This window comes from Brienomyrus brachyistius, chromosome 4 (assembly GCF_023856365.1).
Source record: "Brienomyrus brachyistius isolate T26 chromosome 4, BBRACH_0.4, whole genome shotgun sequence".
NCBI lineage: Eukaryota > Metazoa > Chordata > Actinopteri > Osteoglossiformes > Mormyridae > Brienomyrus > Brienomyrus brachyistius.
Window position 1 is genome coordinate 19,418,403 of NC_064536.1, and position 24,147 is coordinate 19,442,549.

The 24,147-nt window shown below is 41.8% G+C and overlaps 2 protein-coding genes across 2 annotated transcripts in view; one reads left to right on the forward strand and one right to left on the reverse strand.

The window, feature by feature from the left end:
• Positions 1 to 24,147, forward strand: part of LOC125739602 (NACHT, LRR and PYD domains-containing protein 12-like) — a 926,911-nt gene that overhangs the window by 452,566 nt on the left and 450,198 nt on the right. The window lies entirely within an intron of this gene.
• Positions 1 to 24,147, reverse strand: part of LOC125739613 (tripartite motif-containing protein 16-like) — a 100,307-nt gene that overhangs the window by 5,651 nt on the left and 70,509 nt on the right. Inside the window, exon 11 of the mRNA XM_049009904.1 lies at positions 929 to 988. Within this exon, the coding sequence (XP_048865861.1) occupies positions 929 to 988 (60 nt within the window). The remainder of the gene's footprint in view (positions 1 to 928; positions 989 to 24,147) is intronic.

Below are 24,147 nucleotides of genomic sequence, written 5' to 3' on the forward strand. Positions count from 1 at the left end.
GTGGGAGATGGACTTCACTCACTGTGGAGACACCAGCAGTAGGCTATTATCATTATGAGGGACAATAGCAGGAATTTTAACAAACTGCAAATCAGCGTAAGTTAGACATCATAGACATTTTTGGGTTCTATAAGGCAGAAGAAACATGATTTGTGTGATCTGGATTATGCAGCTTGTAGTATGTCAAAACCACAAGCCCCAAGTACCCAAAGTACCATTGCAGCTGGGGTACTTTTTTAATACTTTGGAACTTTGGGGTGGGACTTGCAAGTCCCCGAAAAAGAAAGACTGAAACTCATTGCTCACCATGAATAAAGGACAGAAAATTCTACAAATCAAGCCAGAAATATTGTATGTAGTTCTGGACTGAGACCTAAATCATAACAGGTCTATAAAGGCAATTCCAAAATCAGCCTCCCACCATCTTAAAGGATTTCTGTCTAAACCACATACAGAAAAGCATGTTCATGTGTCTATTTTCTGAAGGTTAGACTATTGTAATGGTGTCTTTGCAGGTCTTGGTAATAAATCAGTCAGACAGCTGCAGCTCATCCAGAATGCCGCCATCAGAATTCTAACTAACACCAATAAAGTAGCGCATACTACACAGGTCCTTAAATTACTACACTGGCTTCCTGAGTATCATAGGATTGATTTAAAAATATTACTTCTGTACTAAATGGTCTCAGGCCTAAATCTATTTTTGATTTCCTTGAATGTTCCTTGGTGCAGTGGATAAGCACCCTGAATAAACTTGCCTTGCTTTGCAATTGGATTCAAAGGCTATTGACATAAACAGCTCATGTAAATGTGAAAGACCAAGCGACAGCAGGAGAGAGAAATAGAATCTCTCCTAGCAGAAGAAAATTAAATAAAACACACTCCACCTCATACAGGGACAGAGAAGCATGTGTGTGAACAGACTCACATTGTAAGAATCCTGCTGTGGTCCTGGGCACAGATACAGGTGACATGGTCACTTCAGTAGCTAGAAAGAGACAGAGAGAGAAACAGGGATGTGAGTAAAAGGAATTTACTTGTGGGAGATGGACTTCACTCACTGTGGAGACAACAGCAGTAGGGTATTGTCAGTATGAGGGATGGACAATAACAAGCATTTTAGCAAACTGCAAATCATTGCAACTTACATATACAGATTTTGGGTTCTTTATAGCAGAAAAAAACATGATTCATGTGATCTCAGTTTTGCAGTTTGTAGTATGTGAAGCTCTGTCCCCACTTTTCACAAGTACTGGAACATTATAACATCCATCCATACATTTTCCAAACCGCTTATCCTACTGGGTCACGGGGGGTCCGGAGCCTATCCCAGAAGCAATGGGCACGAGGCAGAGAACAACCCAGGATGGGGGGCCAGCCCATCGCAAACATTATAACATCTCTTACCATAATTATCCAAATGCAAGACAACTCTACATTATGGTGTCACCATGTCAGTATAGCCACTTAGATTCAATTAAAAGTACGTTGAACGAGTCAATCAGTAGATTTGCCAGAATGTTGCATGACTGAATACAGAAAAAAACTGACATTATTTTGGCCCCAAAAGAGAAAGACTGAAAGTCAGTGCTCACCTTGATTCATGGACACAAAAATCGACAAACCAAGCCAGAAATCTTGGTGCACTTCTAGACTGAGACCTAAATTATAACAGCTACATAATATAAAGGCAATTCCAAAATCAGCCTCCCACCACCTTAAAGGATTTCTGTCTAACCAAGATACAGAAAAGCTTATTCATGTGGTTATTGTCAGCAGGCTAGTCCATTGTATCGGTGTCTTCAGATGTCTTACCAAAAAATCAACCAGACAGCAACAGCTCACCCTGAATGCTGCCATCAGAGTCCTAACTAACACCAAGGAAGTAGAGAATAGTACACAGGTCCTTAATCACTGCACTGGCTTCCTGTGCATCACAGGATTGATTTTGAAATATTCTTACTTGTGTATATACTGTAGCACTAAAAGTCTCAGACCTTAATCTGTTTCTGATTTCCTTGAATGTTATGAGGGATTCAGACCCTGCGCTCATCTGGGAAAGGCTTACTCAGTGTCCCAGACTCAAGACCAAGCAGCATGAAGCAGATTTTAGTCTCTATGCTCCCTGTCTGTGGAACAAGCTTCCTGAAGACCTGAGGTCTGCTAACACTGTCAGCTCATTACAATCAGGACTTGAAACATTACTGATTGTTGCAGCTTTTCAATAGATTAAATCAGCAAGAATTCAGTTATACACTACCTCTACAATGCAACTTTTTTTTTAGTTAAGTATTTATTTGTTTGGCTTTTAGGATTTTTAAATTGTCTTTAAGATCAACAGTGAACGTGTTTGCAAGTTCCACCCGAAAAATTCTGAAGTACCAATGAAGTACACCTGCTGAAATGGTACTTTGGGTAACAGAACTTTTGGTACCGGTACTTGTCTGGAAGTCAATGGAAAAGGGAAAGTACCAAATGTACTTGGTGCAGTGGATAAGCACCCTGAATAAACTTTCCTTGCTTTGCAATTGGATTCAAAGGCTACTGACATAAACAGCTCATGTAAATGTGAAAGACCAGGAGGCAGCAGGAGAGAGAAAGAGAATCTCTCCTAGCAGAAGAAAATTAAATAAAACACACTCCACCTCATACAGGGACAGAGAAGTGTGTTTGTGAACAGACTCACATGGTAAGAATCCTGCTGTGGTCCTGGGCACAGATACAGGTGACATGGTCACTTCAGTAGCTAGAAAGAGACAGAGAGAGAAACAGGGATGTGAGTAAAAGGAATTTACTTGTGGTAGATGGACGTCACTCACTGTGGAGACAACAGCAGTAGAGTAGAGGGATGGGCAATATCAAGCATTATAACAAACTGCAAATCAGTGTAAGTTACACATCATACACACGTCATACACCCCAAAGTTCTGAAGTACCAAAAAAGTACTCCTGCTGAAATGGTATTTTGGGTAATGGAACTTCTGGTACTGGTACTCGACCGGAAGTCAGTGGAAAAGGGGAAGTACCAAATGTACCGTTCCTGGCGCAGTGGAAAAACACCCTGAATAAACTTGCCTTGCTTCGCATTGCATTGCAACTGGATTCAAAGGTTACTGACATGAACAGCTCATGTAAATGTGAAAGACCAGGAGGCAGCGGGAGAGAGAAAGAGAAGCTACACTAGCAGAAGGAAATGAAACACAGTAAAACACAGTAAAACACAATAAAACACACTCCACCTCAAACAGGGAGAGCGAAGCGTGTGTGTGAACAGACTCACATTGTAAGAATTCTGATCTGGTCGTGGGCACAGATACTGGTGGGATGGTGTCTTTGGTAACTAGAAGGAGAGAGAGAGAAACAGGGATGTGAGTAAAAGGAATTTACTTGTGGGAGATGGACTTCACTCACTGTGGAGACACCAGCAGTAGGGTATTGTCAGTATGAGGGATGGACAATAACAAGCATTTTAACAAATTGAAAATCATTGTACGTTACACATCCTACAGATTTTTGGATTCAATAATTTAGAAGAAACATGATTTATGCAACCTGGGTTTTGCAGCTTGTAGAATGTGGAGCTCTTTCATCAGTTTTCACAAAGACTTACACTTATTGAAAACTGAATCTGACTTCACACAAACGTGAGGCTGACTGTACTGCATTCTCTCTCTGCATGGTCTGTGTTAACATGAACATGAACAGACTGGAAAATGTATTTATTTATTAACCTGTGTGATGGATCTCTGCTGTTTTTTTTTCGCAAACATTCTCCAGTTGATCCTTCAGTTCAGAAATGACCTTCCTCACATTCCCAAAACAGCTTTGTGAACTGACTGATATTCTGGGTCCAAATCCAGCTTCAGGGGTGACAGGAACATCCTGGCACCTCTACAGACAGGTAGTCAGATAAATCAGTTTCATTAACACAAATGTTTATTGGAATGAAAATAATAGGACCATTATTATCTGACATAGACCAGTTGAAATACAAATGAGAACATGCATCCATTTGAATGCTCTAGTTTTCTATTTGCCAAAGTAGCTGTTCTGTTACCTGGAGGACATGGATGTGATCCTCTGTGTGTGAAAGCTGCTCCAGCTCAGAGTGTCTCCTCTTCAGTTCATCAATCTCCTGCTTCAGTCTCTCTATGTCTCTTTCAGCCTGACTCACTACAGCCTTCTCCTGATCTCTGATCAGCTCTTTCACATCAGAATGTCTTTTCTTAATGGAGCGGATAATCTCAATGAAGATCTTCTCGCTGTCCTTCACTGCTGACTGTGCTGAGCTCTGTTGGTGACACAGGGAGCAGAGGACGGTAAATTACAACTGGCCCCTTTTGAGACTCCAGAGAGCCTCATTGTACAATAGAGATGACAGAAGGTATAAAAACAGCACTGGGCTGTTCAGGTCCAGTGGCATCAGTCAGCTTGTGCTTCTTAAAAGCTGGAGACTCATAGTGAGGCTGGAGGTGAGTTTCACAGTAAGAGGCCAGACACACCAGGCAGGACTTGACAACTTTATGTTTTCTCCCAGTACAGACGTCACACTCCACATCTCCAGGTCCAGCATAATGGTCAGCAGGAGTAGTTGCTTGTAGTCCAGTCTTCTTCAGGTTCTCCACCACTTCAGCCAGTATGGTGTTTCTGCCCAGAACAGGTCTGGGTATGAAGGTCTGTCTGCACTGAGGGCAGCTGTAAACTCCAACATGATCCTCCTGATTCCAGCAGCTCTTAATGCAGCTCATATAGTAACTGTGCCCACAGGGAATAGTCACTGAATCCTTCAGTAGATCCAGACAGATCGGACAACTGAACTGGTTCTGATCCAATGCGACACTTGCTTCTGCCATTTTACCACGAACACTTATGCAATTCACTTCTGTTTTGTCTCACAGTCGTCTGTGTGTGACAGTGGGAGGAGCTTCCTGAGTTAGAGCAGACTAGGCAAACATTGGAGTTGGAGAAAAAAATGGTAGATTATACGTACAACAAACATGTATTTAGTTAAATTATTTAATTATATTAGTTTTATTATTACTGTCTTTGTTTTTTTCATGAAACAAGCTATAATCTGACAATTTTATGTTGTAGGATAGAAATGAAGTAGAAGGCAGAGTTTTACAAGAAAACTATTATGCAGAGAATTAATTTGTTTGTTTAAAAGCAGATGTTTGATTAGAATTTTTCCCGAGATGCCACTGATTTGAAGCACAAAGGCAGTGTAATTTTTAGCTGTTATATGGTATCAGGTGTATTTCACAGGGATGTAGAAACCTGTGAACGAGCCTTTATATGTACTGCCAGTCCACAGGTTTGTTTTTCACATTGGTCACATGAAGATTAAGCACAAACTCTAAATGTTATATTTCTCATTTTTGTTTGCGTCTGTGTGGGGAGAGTGTAATTGTTTTAGGAAGGAGAGTCAGGTAAGCAGTTTTGGACTTATTAATTTATTAAGTTATTAATTTGGCATCTAAACAAGCAGGAAGCTTTCCAAAATGGAATTATGTATTTTTTCTAGATTAATTATCACTACTAAGCTAAAAGCTATCCAAACCAAAAGTAAAAGGCTTCAGCCAAGCCCAGGAACAGACAGATAAAATACTGATAAAGTATCCAATACATTTCAATAACTGCTTATCCTGTACAGGGGGGTGGGGATCCTGGAGCCTGTCCCAGGTGGCACAGGGCGGGGGACACAATGGATAGGATACTAGTTTATAGCAGAGCATAAACTCACACAATCACACACTAAGGGCAGCTTAGAGATCCCAATCGGCTGACCAGATGTTTACAGTCCATGAAGGTTGGGGAGAAAACTCATGTTGGGGGAACATGCAAACTTCACACAGAGTGGGAGGGGGGACAGGAAACAAGCCCAGAGTCACACATTTCCAAAACCACACAATCTTCTAGGATTTTTTTAAAGCCGCGTCTTAATGTTACCAGACTTACTCACATGCATTTTCATTTATCGTATTTTATTTTGCAGACCCTTTTGCCCAAGGAGACGTACAACTGAGGCAAAAAGCACATTACAGACATACAGCTGTCATGGTGTCGACTGGACACAAGTTCAGCTGGGCGGAGCTAATTAATTACCTATTGTTCTACTGTTACATGTTGTTTGTACTGACAGTGGTTATGCAAGTGTACCTTTTTACTTTATTGATTGCAGTCACAGATCTTTGTGGAGACCTGAAAAATGGAAAACAGTGAATGAAAATAAAACCCATTTAAACTGAGGTAACTTTAATCTGACAAGTTATGTAGCTAAACCAACAAATCTCACTTCATGATTCAGGCCACAGGTTACAAGGAGCCATTCTTGCACAAATCTAGATAATTCCAAACTACTGGGTCTATACTGGGGTTGGTCTGTTTGTGTTTATGATGTGGGTTTGATGTTTATATGTATTTTGTTGTTGGGTATCTGTGTGTGTCTATGGAGTGGGTTTGATGTCTGTGTGTGTTTCGGTGTTACTGTGTCTATGTATCTATGGAGTGAGTTTGATGTCTGTGTGTGTTTCGGTGTTACTGTGTCTATGTATCTATGGAGTGAGTTTGATGTCTGTGTGTATTTCGGTGTTGCCGTGTCTATGTATCTATGGAGTGGGTTTGGTGTCTGTGTTTGTCTCGGTGTTGCCGTGTCTATATATCTATGGAGTGAGTTTGATGTCTGTGTGTATTTTGGTGTTGCTGTGTCTGTGTATCTATGGAGTGGGTTTGATGTCTGTGTGTATTTCGGTGTTGCTGTGTCTGTGTATGTATGGAGTGAGTTTGATGTCTGTGTATTTTGGTGTTGCTGTGTCTATGTATCTATGGAGTGGGTTTGATGTCTGTGTGTATTTCGGTGTTGCTGTGTCTGTGTGTCTATGGAGTGAGTTTGATGTCTGTGTGTATTTTGGTGTTGCTGTGTCTATGTATCTATGAAGTGGGTTTGATGTCTGTGTGTATTTCGGTGTTGCTCTGTCTGTGTATCTATGGAGTGAGTTTGATGTCTGTGTGTATTTCGGTGTTGCTGTGTCTGTGTATCTATGGAGTGGGTTTGACGTCTGTGTGTATTTCGGTGTTGCTGTGTCTGTGTATCTATGGAGTGGGTTTGACGTCTGTGTGTATTTCGGTGTTGCTCTGTCTGTGTATCTATGGAGTGAGTTTGATGTCTGTGTGTATGTTGGTGTTGCTGTGTCTGTGTATCTATGGAGTGGGTTTGATGTCTGTGTGTATTTCGGTGTTGCTGTGTCTGTGTATGTATGGAGTGAGTTTGATGTCTGTGTATTTTGGTGTTGCTGTGTCTATGTATCTATGGAGTGGGTTTGATGTCTGTGTGTATTTCGGTGTTGCTGTGTCTGTGTGTCTATGGAGTGAGTTTGATGTCTGTGTGTATTTTGGTGTTGCTGTGTCTATGTATCTATGAAGTGGGTTTGATGTCTGTGTGTATTTCGGTGTTGCTCTGTCTGTGTATCTATGGAGTGAGTTTGATGTCTGTGTGTATTTTGGTGTTGCTGTGTCTGTGTATCTATGGAGTGGGTTTGACGTCTGTGTGTATTTCGGTGTTGCTCTGTCTGTGTATCTATGGAGTGAGTTTGATGTCTGTGTGTATTTTGGTGTTGCTGTGTCTGTGTATCTATGGAGTGGGTTTGACGTCTGTGTGTATTTCGGTGTTGCTCTGTCTGTGTATCTATGGAGTGAGTTTGATGTCTGTGTGTATTTTGGTGTTGCTGTGTCTGTGTATCTATGGAGTGGGTTTGATGCCTGTGTGTATTTCGGTGTTGCTGTGTCTGTGTGTCTATGGAGTGGGTTTGATGTCTGTGTGTATTTCGGTGTTGCTCTGTCTGTGTATCTATGGAGTGGGTTTGATGCCTGTGTGTATTTCGGAGTTGCTGTGTCTGTGTATCTATGGAGTGGGTTTGATGTCTGTGAGTATTTCGGTGTTGCTGTGTCTGTGTGTCTATGGAGTGGGTTTGATATCTGTGTGTATTTTCGTGTTGCTCTGTCTATGTATCTATGGAGTGGGTTTGATGTCTGTGTGTATTTCGGTGTTGCCGTGTCTATGTATCTATGGAGTGGGTTTGATGTCTGTGTGTATTTCGGTGTTGCTCTGTCTGTGTATCTATGGAGTGGGTTTGATGTCTGTGTGTATTTTCGTGTTGCTCTGTCTATGTATCTATGGAGTGGGTTTGATGTCTGTGTGTATTTCAGTGTTGCTGTGTCTGTGTATCTATGGAGTGGGTTTGATGTCTGTGTGTGTCTCGGTGTTGCTGTGTCTATGTATCTATGGAGTGGGTTTGATGTCTGTGTGTATTTTCGTGTTGCTCTGTCTATGTATCTATGGAGTGGGTTTGATGTCTGTGTGTATTTCGGTGTTGCTGTGTCTATGTATCTATGGAGTGGGTTTGATGTCTGTGTGTGTCTCGGTGTTGCTGTGTCTATGTATCTATGGAGTGAGTTTGATGTCTGTGTGTATTTCGGTTTTGCTGTGTCTATGTATCTATGGAGTGGGTTTGATGTCTGTGTGTATTTCGGTGTTGCTGTGTCTATGTATCTATGGTGTGGGTTTGATGTCTGTGTGTGTTTCGGTGTTGCTGTGTCTATGTATCTATGGAGTGAGTTTGATGTCTGTGTGTATTTCGGTTTTGCTGTGTCTATGTATCTATGGAGTGGGTTTGATGTCTGTGTGTATTTCAGTGTTGCTGTGTCTATGTATCTATGGAGTGGGTTTGATGTCTGTGTGTATTTCGGTGTTGCTGTGTCTATGTATCTCTGGAGTGGGTTTGATATTATCCCATGGATCCCATGGAGTTCCAGTCACTTCTGTCATCATTCCGTACTTACCATCACCTCACACACACTCAAGTTCTCCTTCACCTCTAACACCCTCCTTAACCGCCCCCCCAACCACCACCCTGACCGCTAATGATTTTTTACTTGATCCCTTGAGAAGGTGGTAGCCAATGTTGTGTCACTTGAGTCTGCTCTTGGTCTCTTAGCCACTTACTCACTGACTTGGTCTTGCCTTGAAATTGAAAAAAATATCTACTCAGTCTTGAATTGGCGTTGGAGTAAAATGCTCTAGCTAGCTGCTTACCTCCTGTTAGGCCTTCAGTGTGATATGCAGAGCTGGGTGCAGATCGGTGCCATTGGCTTTGGATGAACCGAACTGTGGGTGATGTCACTCTAGCTTCACACCCCCTTGTGGAATTGGAGTGCTGACATTTCAGGACATCCCCATGCCTGCATTCCCACCTTCCTCTCCTTCCTACTTATGCTCCCTCCTACTCATGCTAACCTTATCTGTCGGAGCTTACATATTGCACTCACCTAACTGTCTGCACTGCCTCTAGACTCCCCTACTATGTCTAATGCACTTTTGATTGCCCCCATCCCAGCTGGGGTGGGATGCCTGGAGACCCCCCCTTGTCAAAAAAAATATATACTGTATATTCTGCCTACCCTGCTGCCTGCTACCCATCTGCTACCTGTTACGTCTCTCCTGCCTGCTCTGCTGCATTGAGACTGACATCTTAAAATCTGGACCGTGTAAATTATGACGTTGCCATCTTGTTCATTTGACTTCCTCTGCTGGCCCCAGGAGGATGGGCTCCCCCTCTGAGTCTGGTTCCTCCAAAGGATTCTTCCTTCTAGGCAGGTTTTCCTCTGGCTTCTGGCTTACTCACTGGGGGCTTTGGACAGGGAAAATATAAAGCACTATGAGATCATTGTAATGTAAAAAATGCGCTATAGAAATGAAATTGAACTGAATTGAAACTTATATAGGGGCGACATGGTGGTGCAGTGGTTAGCACTGTTGCCTCACACCTCTGGGACCCGGGTTCGAGTCGCCGCCTGGGCCCATGTGTGTGGAGTTTGCATGTTCTCCCCATGTCATCACGGGGTTTCCTCTGGGTACTCCGGTTTCCCCCCACGGTCCAAAAATATGCTGAGGCTAATTGGACTTGCTAAAATTGCCCATAGGAATGCATGTGAGAGTGAATGGTGTGCCCTGCGATGGGCTGGCCCCCCATCCTGGGTTGTTCCCTGCCTCGTGCCCATTGCTTCCGCGATAGGCTCCAGACCCCCCGTTACCCAGTAGGATAAGCAGTTTGGAAAATGGATGGATGGATGGATGGATGGATGAAACTTATACTCCTTGTAACATCCATCCATTTTCCAAACTGCTTATCCTACTGGGTCACGGGGGGTCCGGAGCCTATCCCGGAAGCAATGGGCACGAGGCAGTACTCCTTATACTCCTCTCGAAAGGCTTATACTCCTCTCGAAGTAACAATATGCTTTCATAGAATGAAATACATTTAATAAAAATTAAATTTGTTATTATTCACATGTATACTGATGTGGAAAGGATTATCTGTCCGTTTAGGTCAGAAGATTCTCATTTCTCTTATTTTCCTCCACAATCTGCAATAGAACAAGATCTAAACTGCTCAGTCCAATGGTACCGTTAGACCCGGAATGACCGTGGTCACCATTTAGGTCTCATGTGGTTAGTTCTGCTTAGTAGCTCTGGTGTGTTACACGGGTATTATGTTAACTACTGGTTTTATGCTGTTTATATGAGTTCTTTGATTAGTTTGCCATTTCTGCTGGCATTTTTAATTTCTACTGACTGTAAAATCTGCTGTTTACGTGTCATGGTATAATTGATTGATTGATTGATTGATAGTACTTTATTGACCCCACAGTGGGGAAATTGCGTGTTAACGCAGCTCCAGACAGCTAGCAAAATGAGCTGGGAGCTGAGGTAACTGGCTGCCTACCGTGGCATCTTTCGGAAAAACCGACCATACATATACACAAACATCACAGTAGGGGGTAGACCGGTCGGGAGACAGGGGAAGAGAGAAGAAGAGAAACAGGATAACATGAGGAGAGAGGAGGAGAATAAAAAAACAGCCCCCAGACTGTACTCCAGTGGGGAGGACATTGTAGGAACCGAAAAAAAACACCTCAGCAACATAAGCACATTGTCACTACGCCTTACAACATAAAATGACACAACTTGCAACGGGTAGGGGAAATGGGGAGGTGGAGGTAGTGCAGCAGAGACAAACAACCATCCGGTCCTGCAGCCATACCAGCGCTGGTCAACAGACCCGCCTGTTCACGCCGGGGGTATGAAGCGGCGAAGGCGTGGGATGGGGGGAGGGTGCGGTAAGTCCTTCGGATCGGGGGAGAGGAATGCAAGAGAGTCTCACTGCCTTGCTCTTCCGGGCGAGTTGTTAGTTCAGCAGCGGCCTTGGCCAAGGCCAGTGCTGATTGGGGGGAGCCAAAACCTGATAGGATAGGGTTGTTTGGGTTTCCATGCGAGAAGCTGTAATTTCCAGCTCCACTAATGTCCACGCTGGTCTCCGCCATCCAATAATTTTTGCAAAGCTGTGAGCTTCTCCATGATGTTATCCAGTTTCACAGCCTGAGTGCTAACAGCTCTGCCCACTCCATCAATCATTCCGGCCACCCTAGTGGGGCTTTGAGTGGCTGTCACCGTCTTCTTCAATCTTTGATAATAATGTTGTGTATTTATGATTAAATACTAATGTTTGAGATCAAAGGATTTTCTTCCCTCTGTCATTTTTATTATTATTTCTTAGCAATGTTTGTAACCACGCTTAAATAGCACAAGTGTACTTTTAAATATTAGCAGTAAACATAAAAGTATGCTTTGGGTGTTGAATATATGACATATCTGTGTGCATGTGAGTATGTCTGCTTTAAAGGACGTGCCGACCCATTGCAGGGCACACTGACACTCACAGGTACACTGACACTCACAGGCACAGTAACAATCACAGTCACATTGACAGTCACAGGCACACTGATACTCACAGGTACACTGACACTCACAGGCCACTCACAGGCACACTGACACTCACAGGCACAGTAACAATCACAGTCACATTGACACTCACAGGTACACTGACACTCACAGGCCACTCACAGGCACACTGACACTCACAGGCCACTCACAGGCACACTGACACTCACAGGCACACTGAAAGAGTCACACTGACACTCACAGTAACACTGACACTCACAGGCACACTGAGACAGTCACACTCACACATGTAGCTGAGCTGATAACTCCAAATCACTATTTTTGGACCTGGAGGAAGCCCCACGACGACATGGGGAGAACATGTAAACTCCACAGACACGGAGCAAAGACTGAAACCACAGTTACCCAGAGGATCTTGGCATCTGTTCAAACATCTGTGCTAATTATAACAAGACCAACATCATCACTAGATATTTTGATAAGCATCGATTTGCTGATGTTGTATAATAAATGTGATTGTAATAAGCCATACATTCGGATATGTTGTAATATCGGAAACATACTGTCTTGGCAGTTTACTTTATTCAGTGACCATGCTAATATTTCATTCTCAGGAATGACTGTATTACGATTCACAAAAACCTACCTTGTAAGCGTAGCTACTGACATGAAACACTGAACAATGGCACACAGTGGGTCATTACAGTGAGCTAGTATCACCTGAACAGGTTAACATCATGTTTAAAGTCATCACAGACCTGATTTACATGTTACATGCTCACTTGGCGGGGGCGGCATGGTGGTGCAGTGGTTAGCACTGTTGCCTCACACCTCTGGGACCCGGGTTCGAGTCTCCGCCTGGGTCACATGTGTGTGGAGTTTGCATGTTCTCCCCATGTTGTCGTGGGGTTTCCTCCGGGTACTCCGGTTTCCCCCCACAGTCCAAAAACATGCTGAGGCTAATTGGAGTTGCTAAAATTGCCCGTAGGAGTGCATGCGTGACTGAATGGTGTGTGAGTGTGCCCTGCGATGGGCTGGCCCCCCATCCTGGGTTGTTCCCTGCCTCGTGCCCATTGATTCCGGGATAGGCTCCGGAGCCCCCGCGACCCAGTAGGATAAGCGGTTTGGAAAATGGATGGATGGATGGATGCTCACTTGGCGACAAAACATTGAAGCTTACTTCAAATTTTATTGCTAATGTTAAGCCTTTTGGCACGATAATACAACCAAGATTCACTTTTTCACTTACTTTTTGCTCTTCCAAATGTACAATGGCTTCTTCTGAAACTCCACGAATACACATGAATGCCGCCAGTTCTGACATTTTCCACCAACACTCACATTTCCATTTATACCCTGAACAAGGACGGACATCTGTGTGCTCTGCTCGGTATCTTGCATGTGGCCTGAGGTCTGCAGCCTCTGACTGTGATGTCAGGATTCAGACTTTGGTCTCACAATTCTGACTTTTTTCTCAGAAATCTCTGAAATTTATTCCACATGGCCCTAATCCACTTCTGTAAAAATATTTTATTTAACATTTTCATTTTAGTTGTAGTACTTTAATTTTAGAAGTATTTTATCATTTTAATGTTTTATTGCACGTTAAATAATGACTGTACCCGTTAACCATATCTGACGTGTTGTGATGGGGACGTTAACTGAGGGACCGCAGCGTCTCACGTGCTGCGACCGACGAGAAACCCGCAGTTACCTCAGGGCGGCAGTAGGGGGCGGACGTGAGGTTCAGCCGTCTGAAGTTAATCCGTATCTTACTGTAAGAAGTAAAAATATGTTAGGTCTTCTTTTTAAAAAATGAATTACTTATTTAATTATTTATTGCTATTAATTTACGTAGCAAGGACTTTACTAGGGGTGAGAGTGACACTACATACTATATACTATAATTAGTTTGTCGATTGTCAGTTATAATCGTTATAAAAAGGAAATCTTTATTCTTGCTTGTTGTACTTTGGTCATTTAATAACATGTGTCACTAATGTGATTTATTATTATTTCACATTTTTTATGTTTTAAACTCTACAGATGATTTTTGCTTGCGCAGTTATGTCTCCTGTCTACTTTTACATGATTATTATAAATGCTGATTTTGTCTAATTGTGTTATGTTCAATTGCAGTAAAGTGAAGTCATTTAATCGTGTTATGTAATTTATGTGTACTCGCCGCTGCGATATCAGGCTGCTGCGCTCAGTCACCAGAGAGCGCGGATTAAGTCTGTTACTCAGTTACGCTTTGGGCAGCGCTGAACCAGGACATTAATAGGATAGAATAGAAAGCCTTTATTGTCAGTGTACAGGCAGCAAATATGACAGAGCGCAAATCTAGACAGAAATATATAAAACGTACTTATACAGGGGAGGGGAAAAGCCGCCACCCTCCATGAGGATTACGGTTCATGATATTTTAATTAGAGAGAAAAACATTTTACATGTTTGTTCAGGGTGGCATGGTGGTGCAGTGGCTAGCACTGTTGCCTCACACCTTGGGTCACATGTGTGTGGAGTTTGCATGTTCTCCCCATGTTGTCGTGGGGTTTCCTCCGGGTACTCCGGTTTCCCCCCACAGTCCAAAAACATGATTTTAGCAGTTTGCACAAATACAACCATAAGCATATAAAACAAAGTCTGCTTAGAAAAATGCCGCATTACATTTTACAATCACATCACTGCTTTTTAGTGATGGGACAGATAATACTGGGATTTTGGAGCTTGTCCCCTTAAAGTAAAACCCGACGACTGGAAGCAGAGAGAAGGCATCGGAGGTTTCGATTCCTGTCAGCTCTAGAAAACATTTGGACGTTGTCTTTTGTTTTCCGGTTGGACAGATTCAGTGCTATACAGTTTGTATTACATACAAAACTTTTTGATTCATCATGGAAAGTGGCTCTGGAAATAACAAGAGGTGATCCTCAGATGTTTCTGATCAGACTGACTTATTAGTGTTAATATTTGTAACCCGTGGCCATTACCTGGTAAGATTTATTCAATAACAATTATATATAATGGTCTGTCATTGATGTTACACTGGGTTGTCCGTTCCCATTCTTCCTTTGTTAAACCTATTTGGATGACCCTGTTACTAAGAAAAACAAAGAAATCCTTCAAAAACAATTCATTATAACTTGCAGGAATAGCTATTAAATATGTATTTAATTTTATCTGAAATATTTCATTGTCCAGAGGACATCCATGGGAAATCTGTCATGTCTTAAAGCACCGAGATGCACAAGAACCCCCAAAGGCAGCTTGGGAGATGGTCAAACCTCAAGGGTCTGCTGACTGTAGGTAAATGTGCCTTTTAATCTAATTTAAGGTACAGAAATGGACTTTGAGGAAGATCCCCAAGGTATAAACAACATTAAAGTTCCCCCAAGACTTCCTCATAGTCCATTTTTGTATCTTAAAAAGTAGAATTACCTGCAGCTATAGGGTACAATTGGCAGACCCAGCCTCATTGACAAGCTAAGGTACAAATTAGTACTCTTCTTCCTGACAGTGTACACGGTATTCTTCACCTGTACTGTACCTCTCCTCCCTAAAAAGCCAAGATACTTTATAAAAGAGAGAATACACCAAATAATTATAAAATTGCAAAATAGTAAATAAATGCACAAAATAGATGTTTACTATCACTATGAATTATTTTTGGTATTATAAATCAGATAATCAGGCGCAGCGGTTAGCGCTGCTGCTTACGCTAGGTACTCGTGGTGCATTAGAGGTATTACAGGTTAGCAGTGTTGGGAGTAACGTGTTACAAAAGTAAGGAATTACTGTAATGCATTGCTTTTTGCTGTAACGCAGTAATGTAAGGCATTACAGAAAAGAAATTGGTAATATTTTACCCGGTATATATGTCAGTAACGCGCGTTACAAGGCATTTTTTACCCGGAATGAAGTGATGGGTTTTTTTCTTCATACAAATTCGCCAAAATCACCGCGAGATCAGCAGAGGAGAAATGTCCGCGCAAAATGTTTCACTTCTTGTAGTCAGACAGAACAGAGAGATGAGTGAACCTGCAACTCATCTAATGTCGGATAGTACGTTCTCCAGATGATCATACGCCCATTACTTTAAGGTTGTGCAAAATAAGGATATGAGGAACATCGTCATCAAATGCATTTTGTGTGCTAAACATACAGAGCTGTACACTTCCCGAAATAGCACCAGTAATTTAACTAAACTATTATTATTTAAATTTGCTGTTATTTATCTCCTACACAGATCCCTCTCTCACCTGGGACCACTGTGAGAATCATGTTTTTTGATTTCTCCAGTGCCTTCAACACCATCATACCCACAAGACTGAGGGACAAGTTACTGTACACAGGAGTGGGCCCCCACCTCACCTCCTGGATTCTGGACTATCTAACGAATCGACCGCAATATGTGAAGATACAGGACTGTGTGTCGTGTGCAGTACAGGGGCCCTACAAGGAACAGTCCTGGCCCCGTTTCTCTTCACCATAAACACTGCGGACTTCTCACACAACTCGACCAACTGTTTTCTGCAAAAATTCTCTGATGACTCCGCAATTGTTGGCCTCATTGCTAATGAGGATGACGAGGAGTACAGAGAAATGACCCAAGACTTTGTTGAATGGTACCAACTGAACAACCTCCATATTAATGCTGGAAAGACCAAAGAACTGCTAGTGGATTTTCGTAGGCACAAACGTCCTCCATCCACACCAATCAACATCCAGGGGATGGACATTCAGATTGTTGACTCCTACAAGTATCTGGGTGTTCATCTGAACAACAAACTGGACTGGACCCACAATACTAATGCTATTTACAGTAAAGGTCAGAGCAGGGTGTATCTGCTATGCAGACTGAGGTCCTTTGGAGTGCAAGGGCCACTCCTGAAGACCTTTTATGATTCTGTGGTGGCGTCAGTCGTCTTCTATGGTGTGGTCTGCTGGGGCAGCAGCATCTCTACTGAACAGGCTGATCAAAAAAGCCAGCTCTGTCTTGGGAGGTCCCCTTGACTCAGTGGAGGTGGTGAGCGACAGGAGAACATTGGCTAAGCTACATTCCCTGTTGGAGGATATCTCCCACCCCTTACAGGACACACTATCAGTACTGAGTAGCTCCATCAGTGACAAACTGCTGCATCCAAGGTGTGTGACAGAGATACCGCAGGTCTTTTCTTCCATCTGCCATCAGACTTCACAACAAACAATAAGCACATACCAATACCATGTATTGTATTGTATATATTGTATTTTATTTTATTTATATTTCTTATTTTGGGGTGGCATAGTGGTTAGCACTGTTGCCTCACACCTCTGGGACCCGGGTTCGAGTCTGCGCCTGGGTCACATGTGTGTGGAGTTTGCATGTTCTCCCCATGTCGTCGTGAGGTTTCCTCCGGGTACTCCGGTTTCCCCCCACAGTCCAAAAAAATGCTGAGGCTAATTGGACTTCCTAAATTGCCCGTAGGTGCACATGTGTGAGTGAATGGTGTGTGAGTGTGCCCTGCGATGGGCTGGCCCCCCATCCTGGGTTGTTCCCTGCCTCGTGCCCATTGCTTCCGGGATAGGCTCCGGAACCCCCGCGACCCAATAGGATAAGCGGTTTGGAAAATGGATGGATGGATGGATGGATGGATATTTCTTATTTTCTATTGTTTGATACTACTGTTATTGCTTTCTGTTATTTCTATTATTTACTGTATTTTTTTTTCTGCATTCTGCATATTTCTGCTGCACTGTCCACTTTGCTGCTGTATAATGCAAATTTCCCACCCGTGGGACTAATAAAGGCTCTTATCTTATCTTAAACATTTACAGAGGTGCCATAGTAACGTGAAGTTAGCAAAAAGGAAGCAAGCGGAGGATCACAGTGGCGATAAAACCACAAAGCAGCCAAAATTAACGTTCTCCTGCTCTGAGATGCTACTTTAGCCTCAAGAGGTTAGGAGATTTGTAGCGGAGTATGTTGTTGAAGATATGCTGCCGCTTTCAACAGTGGAATCGCCAGCTTTTCGAAAACTTGTCAGCAAGATCCCTGTCGCGACTAGCAGCAATGATGACAAGGTAAGCAAGGCTACCGTTGCCTCAACCGGTCAATTTTTACTGGACTACTGCTATTAATACTAGTTTACATAGTTCTAACCATCAGAACAGATACATAACGTCATTGTGAATCACATCAATATGTATTAAGATGAAACGTAGTCTACAAAAAACTTCTGTTAAACACAAAAAACCATAGACCTATGATGCGTAGCGCTGCTGAACTTGAATTTGAAGGTTAATATAAAAAATGTGGGATTCACTACCTGTTTCTTCCCCATATGGGGTTTTCTTTTTTTAAATCTATATGTGTTTCATAAATTTGAAATATAATGTGGAGCATTTTTATAAGGGCTGGTCATGCTGAACATGAACAATTTTCCATATGTATGTACTGTAGAGACCTTGTCTCTTTTAAGGGAAAGCTAATGAACGTATACAATACAGGCTACTTTGTAGGTGCCTACTATCCATGACTAAGAGGAAGGTGAGACATGCATGTTTAATCACACCTAGAAAGTAGCCTATATTGTATAAATTCATTAGCTTTCCCTTAATAGAGACCAAGGTCTCTACATATGTATTGAAAGTTTTTGACACACATTGATTTTCAATGTAAATGTTCTCATGGGACAGGTAGCCTTGTGCTCCCCAATGTTCATTGTTCATGTTCAGCACGACCAGCCCTTACAGAAATAGCTGGTTACATTGTTAGGCCCTTTAGCTAATGTGTAGTGTTTATATGTTAGGCCCTTGAATTTGATATCTGGCTATTTTCTTACTGTATATTTTCAGCATGTACTTCCAAGCAGAAAAACCCTTTAAAAGGACTCGGATAAGGAATACACAGTCATGACAAGGGAACTCAAAAAGACCATTGAAGTACAGAACCTCGTGTCCACCACTGCTGATCTTTGGAGTGTAAAGAACAGAAGCTACCTTGGGGTCACAGTGCACTGGATCGACAATAAAAGTTTGAAACAGAGGAAGGTGGCAATAGCCTGTAGATGATTCAGGGGTCGCCATACTTATGATGAAATTGGTACAGAGATTGAGGACATTTTCTCAGAATATGGCCTTACTCATGACAAAGTCATGGCATGTGTGACCGATAACAGTAGCAACTTTGTGAAGGCATTTCAGGAGTATCAGCATGTTGAGTCCGAAGAGGAGGAGGAGGAGGAGAGTGGCGAAGGGGAAGTGCACTTTACAGACCTTCACAGTGTTGATGATGAAGATCCCCAGGTTGGGCTTTGTCTACTGCCTCCCCACCAGAGGTGTGCAGCCCCTACACTGAATCTAGTTGCAAACAATGAGGTTGATAAATGGCTTGCAACCAATCCAGAATCAAGAGCGGTTTACCGTAGTGCTGCAGCCAAATGTTCTGCGCTGTGGACAAAGTCCAGCCGCTCCACAGTTGCAGCTGAGTGCGTAGAAGAGGTCAGTGATAAAAAGTTGATTGTCCCCACAGTGACACGGTGGAACTCATCTTTATGATGCCTATGCAAGAGTCACAGAAATACCTCAGACATTAATAATCTCTGCACACAGTTTCAGATTAAATGTATGGATGACAGGGAAGACCAGTTCCTTAAGGAATACTGTGCCATTATGAAGCCTTTCACAGTTGCACTGGACATCCTACTGAGAGAGGAGACTTGTTTTTATGGCACGCTTCAACCAACAGTAGGGGTTCTTATGGCCAAAACCTTAGCGATGAAAAATGGTCTATCACCAGTGACCACTGGGATTATTGTGGGAGCAATCAAAGCTCGATTAGCTGCAATAATTGGTTCCAAGGCTGCACTACTGGCTTCTGTCTCACTGCCCAAGTTGAAGCTGCGCTGGATAAAAGAGGAATCCATAAGCGACCACATCACTCTCCTCCTTAAAACGGAGCGCCGCACCCTAACCACAGAGGAACCTGCAGCCCGGATGCCAGATCTCCCCTCAACCTGCTGCTGTCGCTCCAAGCGAGGAGGACTTTTTCTCCTTTGATAAACAGGTGAATGTCTCGGCTGATGCACCCACGTCAGTGGAAACAGAGGTAACATCTCACTTGAATTCTGCCCCTGTGATGGAAAGTCTTCATCTGTTTCCAGGAATTAAAAATATCGCACTCCGTTACAATGCACCAACACCATCCAGAGCACCAGTAGAAAGACTCTTTAGTCTTGGCAGTCTTGTGCTCACCCCATAACCCTCTTAGTGATGGGCGCTTTCAGCGCCTTCGCCTGATGCACTTTAACAGATATTTCAGTCAAGTAGATGGTGAAATAGGTTAGCTGCCCACCGTCCTTAAACACACACACACTATATAAGTCAATTTTAACGGCCTTGTTTGACCGTATGCTGCCTTTGTTTGTATATTTGTTATTGACAGTCTGTTAACATTTTTGTCCTGTATAGCTGAGTTTTTTTTCTGGTTGTAAGTCAGAATAAGGTGATTGAGCGGTATGTCCTTCGAGGGCCAATAGGCTTAAGTACTTCATTATCATTAAAAGCACTTTGACTTTGTTATTTCTAATTTCGTTTTTCGAAATGTGACTGGGGAGCCTATTATAGCTAATGGGCATTGTCTAGCTCTGATTTAAAAGGCGTGTATCTTGTCATATCTTTAGACATTACAATACAATACAGTTCAATTAATGTTAATATGAATAGGACTAAAGTTACAGTATTTCTGTCACAATTTGACAAACTTTTACCTTTTGTCTGTTCTTGCGATGATTGTTCCTTGTATTGCGCGAGGAACCATCACTGTGGCTGTTATAATCTATTGTTTTCAACCACAGGCCTAGCAAAGTTAGATACCACATCACCTTCCACTGCCTGTGAAATTAGCTAATTGAGCGTCATGAGCTACATTTAGATTTCCAAATCCATATTTCCAGTTATTTTGGTGAGAGTAACTTGAAAGTAATGCAATAGTAGTGTAGTGCCTTACATTTTAAATACAGTAATATTGTAATGTAACAAATTACTTTGAAATGACAGTAACAAGAAATAAATAACGCATTACAGTTTTGAAGTAACTTGCTGAACACTAAGTTAGACAATATACTGTACCATTCGCTTTGTTTATGCTAGGTACTCGTGGTGCATTATGGGTATTATAAGTTAGCTAGACCATACACTACCATTATACAGCTGGCACTGCACTTGCTTTGTTTACGCTAGCTACTCGTGGTGCATTATGGGTATTATAAGTCAGATAGACCATACACTGTACCATTATACAGCTGGCACTGCACTCGCTTTGTTTACGCTAGGTACTCGTGGTGCATTGTGGGTATCATAAGTTACATAGACCATACACTGTACCATTATACAGCTGGCACTGCACTCGCTTTGTTTACGCTAGGTACTCGTGGTGCATTGTGGGTATTATAAGTTACATAGACTATACACTGTACCATTATACTGCTGGCACTGCAGTCCCTCTGTATACACTAGGTACTCTTAGGACACTACAGCCTCTTCTGTCTGTCGTGTTTTGCTCTGATCAGGATTTTTCACCTGTAGTTTAAGCTAATGCGACCTTGTGCATAGATATGCAATCGGACGTTTTGTGGAAAGATAACTGACACATAAATGTATATAGTTATCAATACTATTATAAACAGAATCAGGTGGCGGCGGGAGCTTGTCCCCTTTCTGTCATTGTTACTTGTTATTAAGTGACATGGATAATATCCCCAAAAATCCTACGTCGTGTCACTGAGTCCGTGTCCATTTCTGCTTAGACCGCTTCCGCGTTTGATATGCATTCCTGTTTGTAAATGAAAGTGAAAGTATTTTAATGCTGGACTCTCCATTTTGTCAAGAAACGCGGATAAGAGTCTGTATTTCGAGGTAAGATTTTAGTCAACAGATACAACTTAAAAAAAAAGCTGTATTTGGGAGTGTATTATATAGCTTATCTTATATAAAAACACACATATATACACAACTATATATAGCGACCACACCTATTACATTAAGAAATAGCTACTAGATATTATGCATGTATGTTACTATTTACCCTTCGTGTTCATAGAGGCCCCAGCATCAGTCATCTGGTCTAGATCGGCACAAAAATGGGGGGAGCTGCTTCTGAAATGACCCCCCCTGTGGAGTGTAAAACAAAGAGAACTGAGAGGTAAGACAGAACCTGTGTGTTTGTACTGCTTTACACACGGTCATAAAAAAATAAACGTTCCTGCATTTTCGAAAGATTACTCTATTTGTCTTAACTTAATTCATTTCCTAGAGACTTAAATGATCCCGGTCCGTGGGGTAGATGATTTATGTTTATCATTTATTAAGTTTATGAAATTTAATTTCCTTCAAGAATTTACATTTAATTGTACTCCCTGGACGCGGTCCTCTGCTGCCACCTAGCGCTGATTCTCCTATTTTCCACACCTGTATGGCGCGAGGTGATTTTCTTAATATACTAAAATAAAGTTTATATTTTCGGTCTTCGCACACCCCCCCCCCCCCCCCCCCCCCCCCTTCAGAACATATCAGAACATGTTATTTGTATTCAGTACAGTAGTCGGTCTGGTATTGGTTATTGGTAACTTGGTGAAATTTATTGTGGGGATCCCATTTAAGGCTAAATTTATATCAAGCAACAACAGACAAGCCTAGTAACGGAGATTGTAACAATGATACTAAACCTTTCATAATGGGATCTTCATTTTAGGTGAGACACTTTATTTCACATTAAAGCTAAATGTAAACAAGTATGTTTGCATCAAGACCTTCACAGCATAACAAAGTACATTAAGTCAGAGCAGAAGGTTAAACAGCTGAAGGTTTAATGTGAGCCTGTCCACATATGAATTATATTTATATAATGAGGATCTTTCCTCTCACTGTCCACAGTGTCCTGATGGAGAGAGCAGACTCACCTGCACCCAGCTGTGTTTCCATGAAGAGTGACCAGTCAATGAACCACCCAATCAGCTTCAGAGAGGGACGTTTTCCTACAGATCAAAGGTAAATATACATTTAAACATTGTTTAAAACACCCAGACTCTCAGTTAAATGACATACAGGTACATACAAGCTACAAGAAAAAATAATTTCAACTTCCATTTTTTTTTTAAACTTTTCTACGGAGCCCGGGAGGGACATGGGAGGGGAAAAAGAAAAATATTTGCGAGATCTAACAAAACATTAATAACTGTGCTGTGTTTGTTTGAAATACAAAAGATGGAATTTTGGCCTATTTATTGACTGATAAATAATAAATAATAAATAAACGATACAGACATGTCCAGTTAAGTGTATTTAAGCATTAAACTTTGGGGGACAATGCACACCATGTAACTTTCATATTTTGAGTTTTTATATTTAATTATTCATACTAATTCACTGCCAGTGACTTTAAGCAAGACAAATGTCAATATTTGTGAGCAAACAAGCATAGAAATATATACATATAAAAACACATTGAAAGATATTACAGCCGGAAAACTGCATATACTGTAAAGCTGACTTTACCGCGGTGCTGAAATTCCATTTCCATACATGTATCCATCATCAATCAAGAATATCAGGCAGACGTAGACAAAAGTGGGTTCGGGTGTAAATTCAGGCACCGCGATAAAACTAACTTTTTTCAGTTTTCCAGCTGCTAAATCTTTCTACAAAAGTGAACAACACCCATTTTTCAGATTTATGTACGGTCGAATTTTTAATGAATATTTCAGTGGTGTTGTGTAGACTTTATGGTCAATATAGTCTAGCTGTCTTTCTTACACTCACTGGCAGTGAATGGACATTAATAAATAAATGTGTATAAGAAGAACACATATATGAAAGTTACATGGTGTGCATTGTCCTCCAAAGTTTAATGCTTAAATATACTTAACTGGACATGTCTGTATAGTTTACGTTTATACTTATTAGTCGATAAATAGGCCAAAATTCCATCTTTTGTATTTCAAACAGACAGAATACAGTTATTAATGTGATGCGAGATCTCACAAATGTTTCTTTTTTTTAGTCCCATGTCTCCTCCCAGGCTCCGTACCTTTTGCAAATCCCATTGTCTTTGAAAATTTAAACAGAAGTTTTGTCTGTCTTCTGTTTAAATCACGTCTGAGGTTAAAGTCTGAGGATCACTGTAAAGACTGACTTCTTGTGAGCAGGAATTAGAGGGTAGATTGAAAAGTGCATTTTAAATGTCAATCCTCAGCATGCGGCTGGAAAAGAGCTACTGCTCTATATTGATTAAGCATGACTGGACAATAGATTGTCTTCTTCTGTGACGGATGTTTCTGCTTTGATAATAAATAGATTCTCATGGGCTCTTT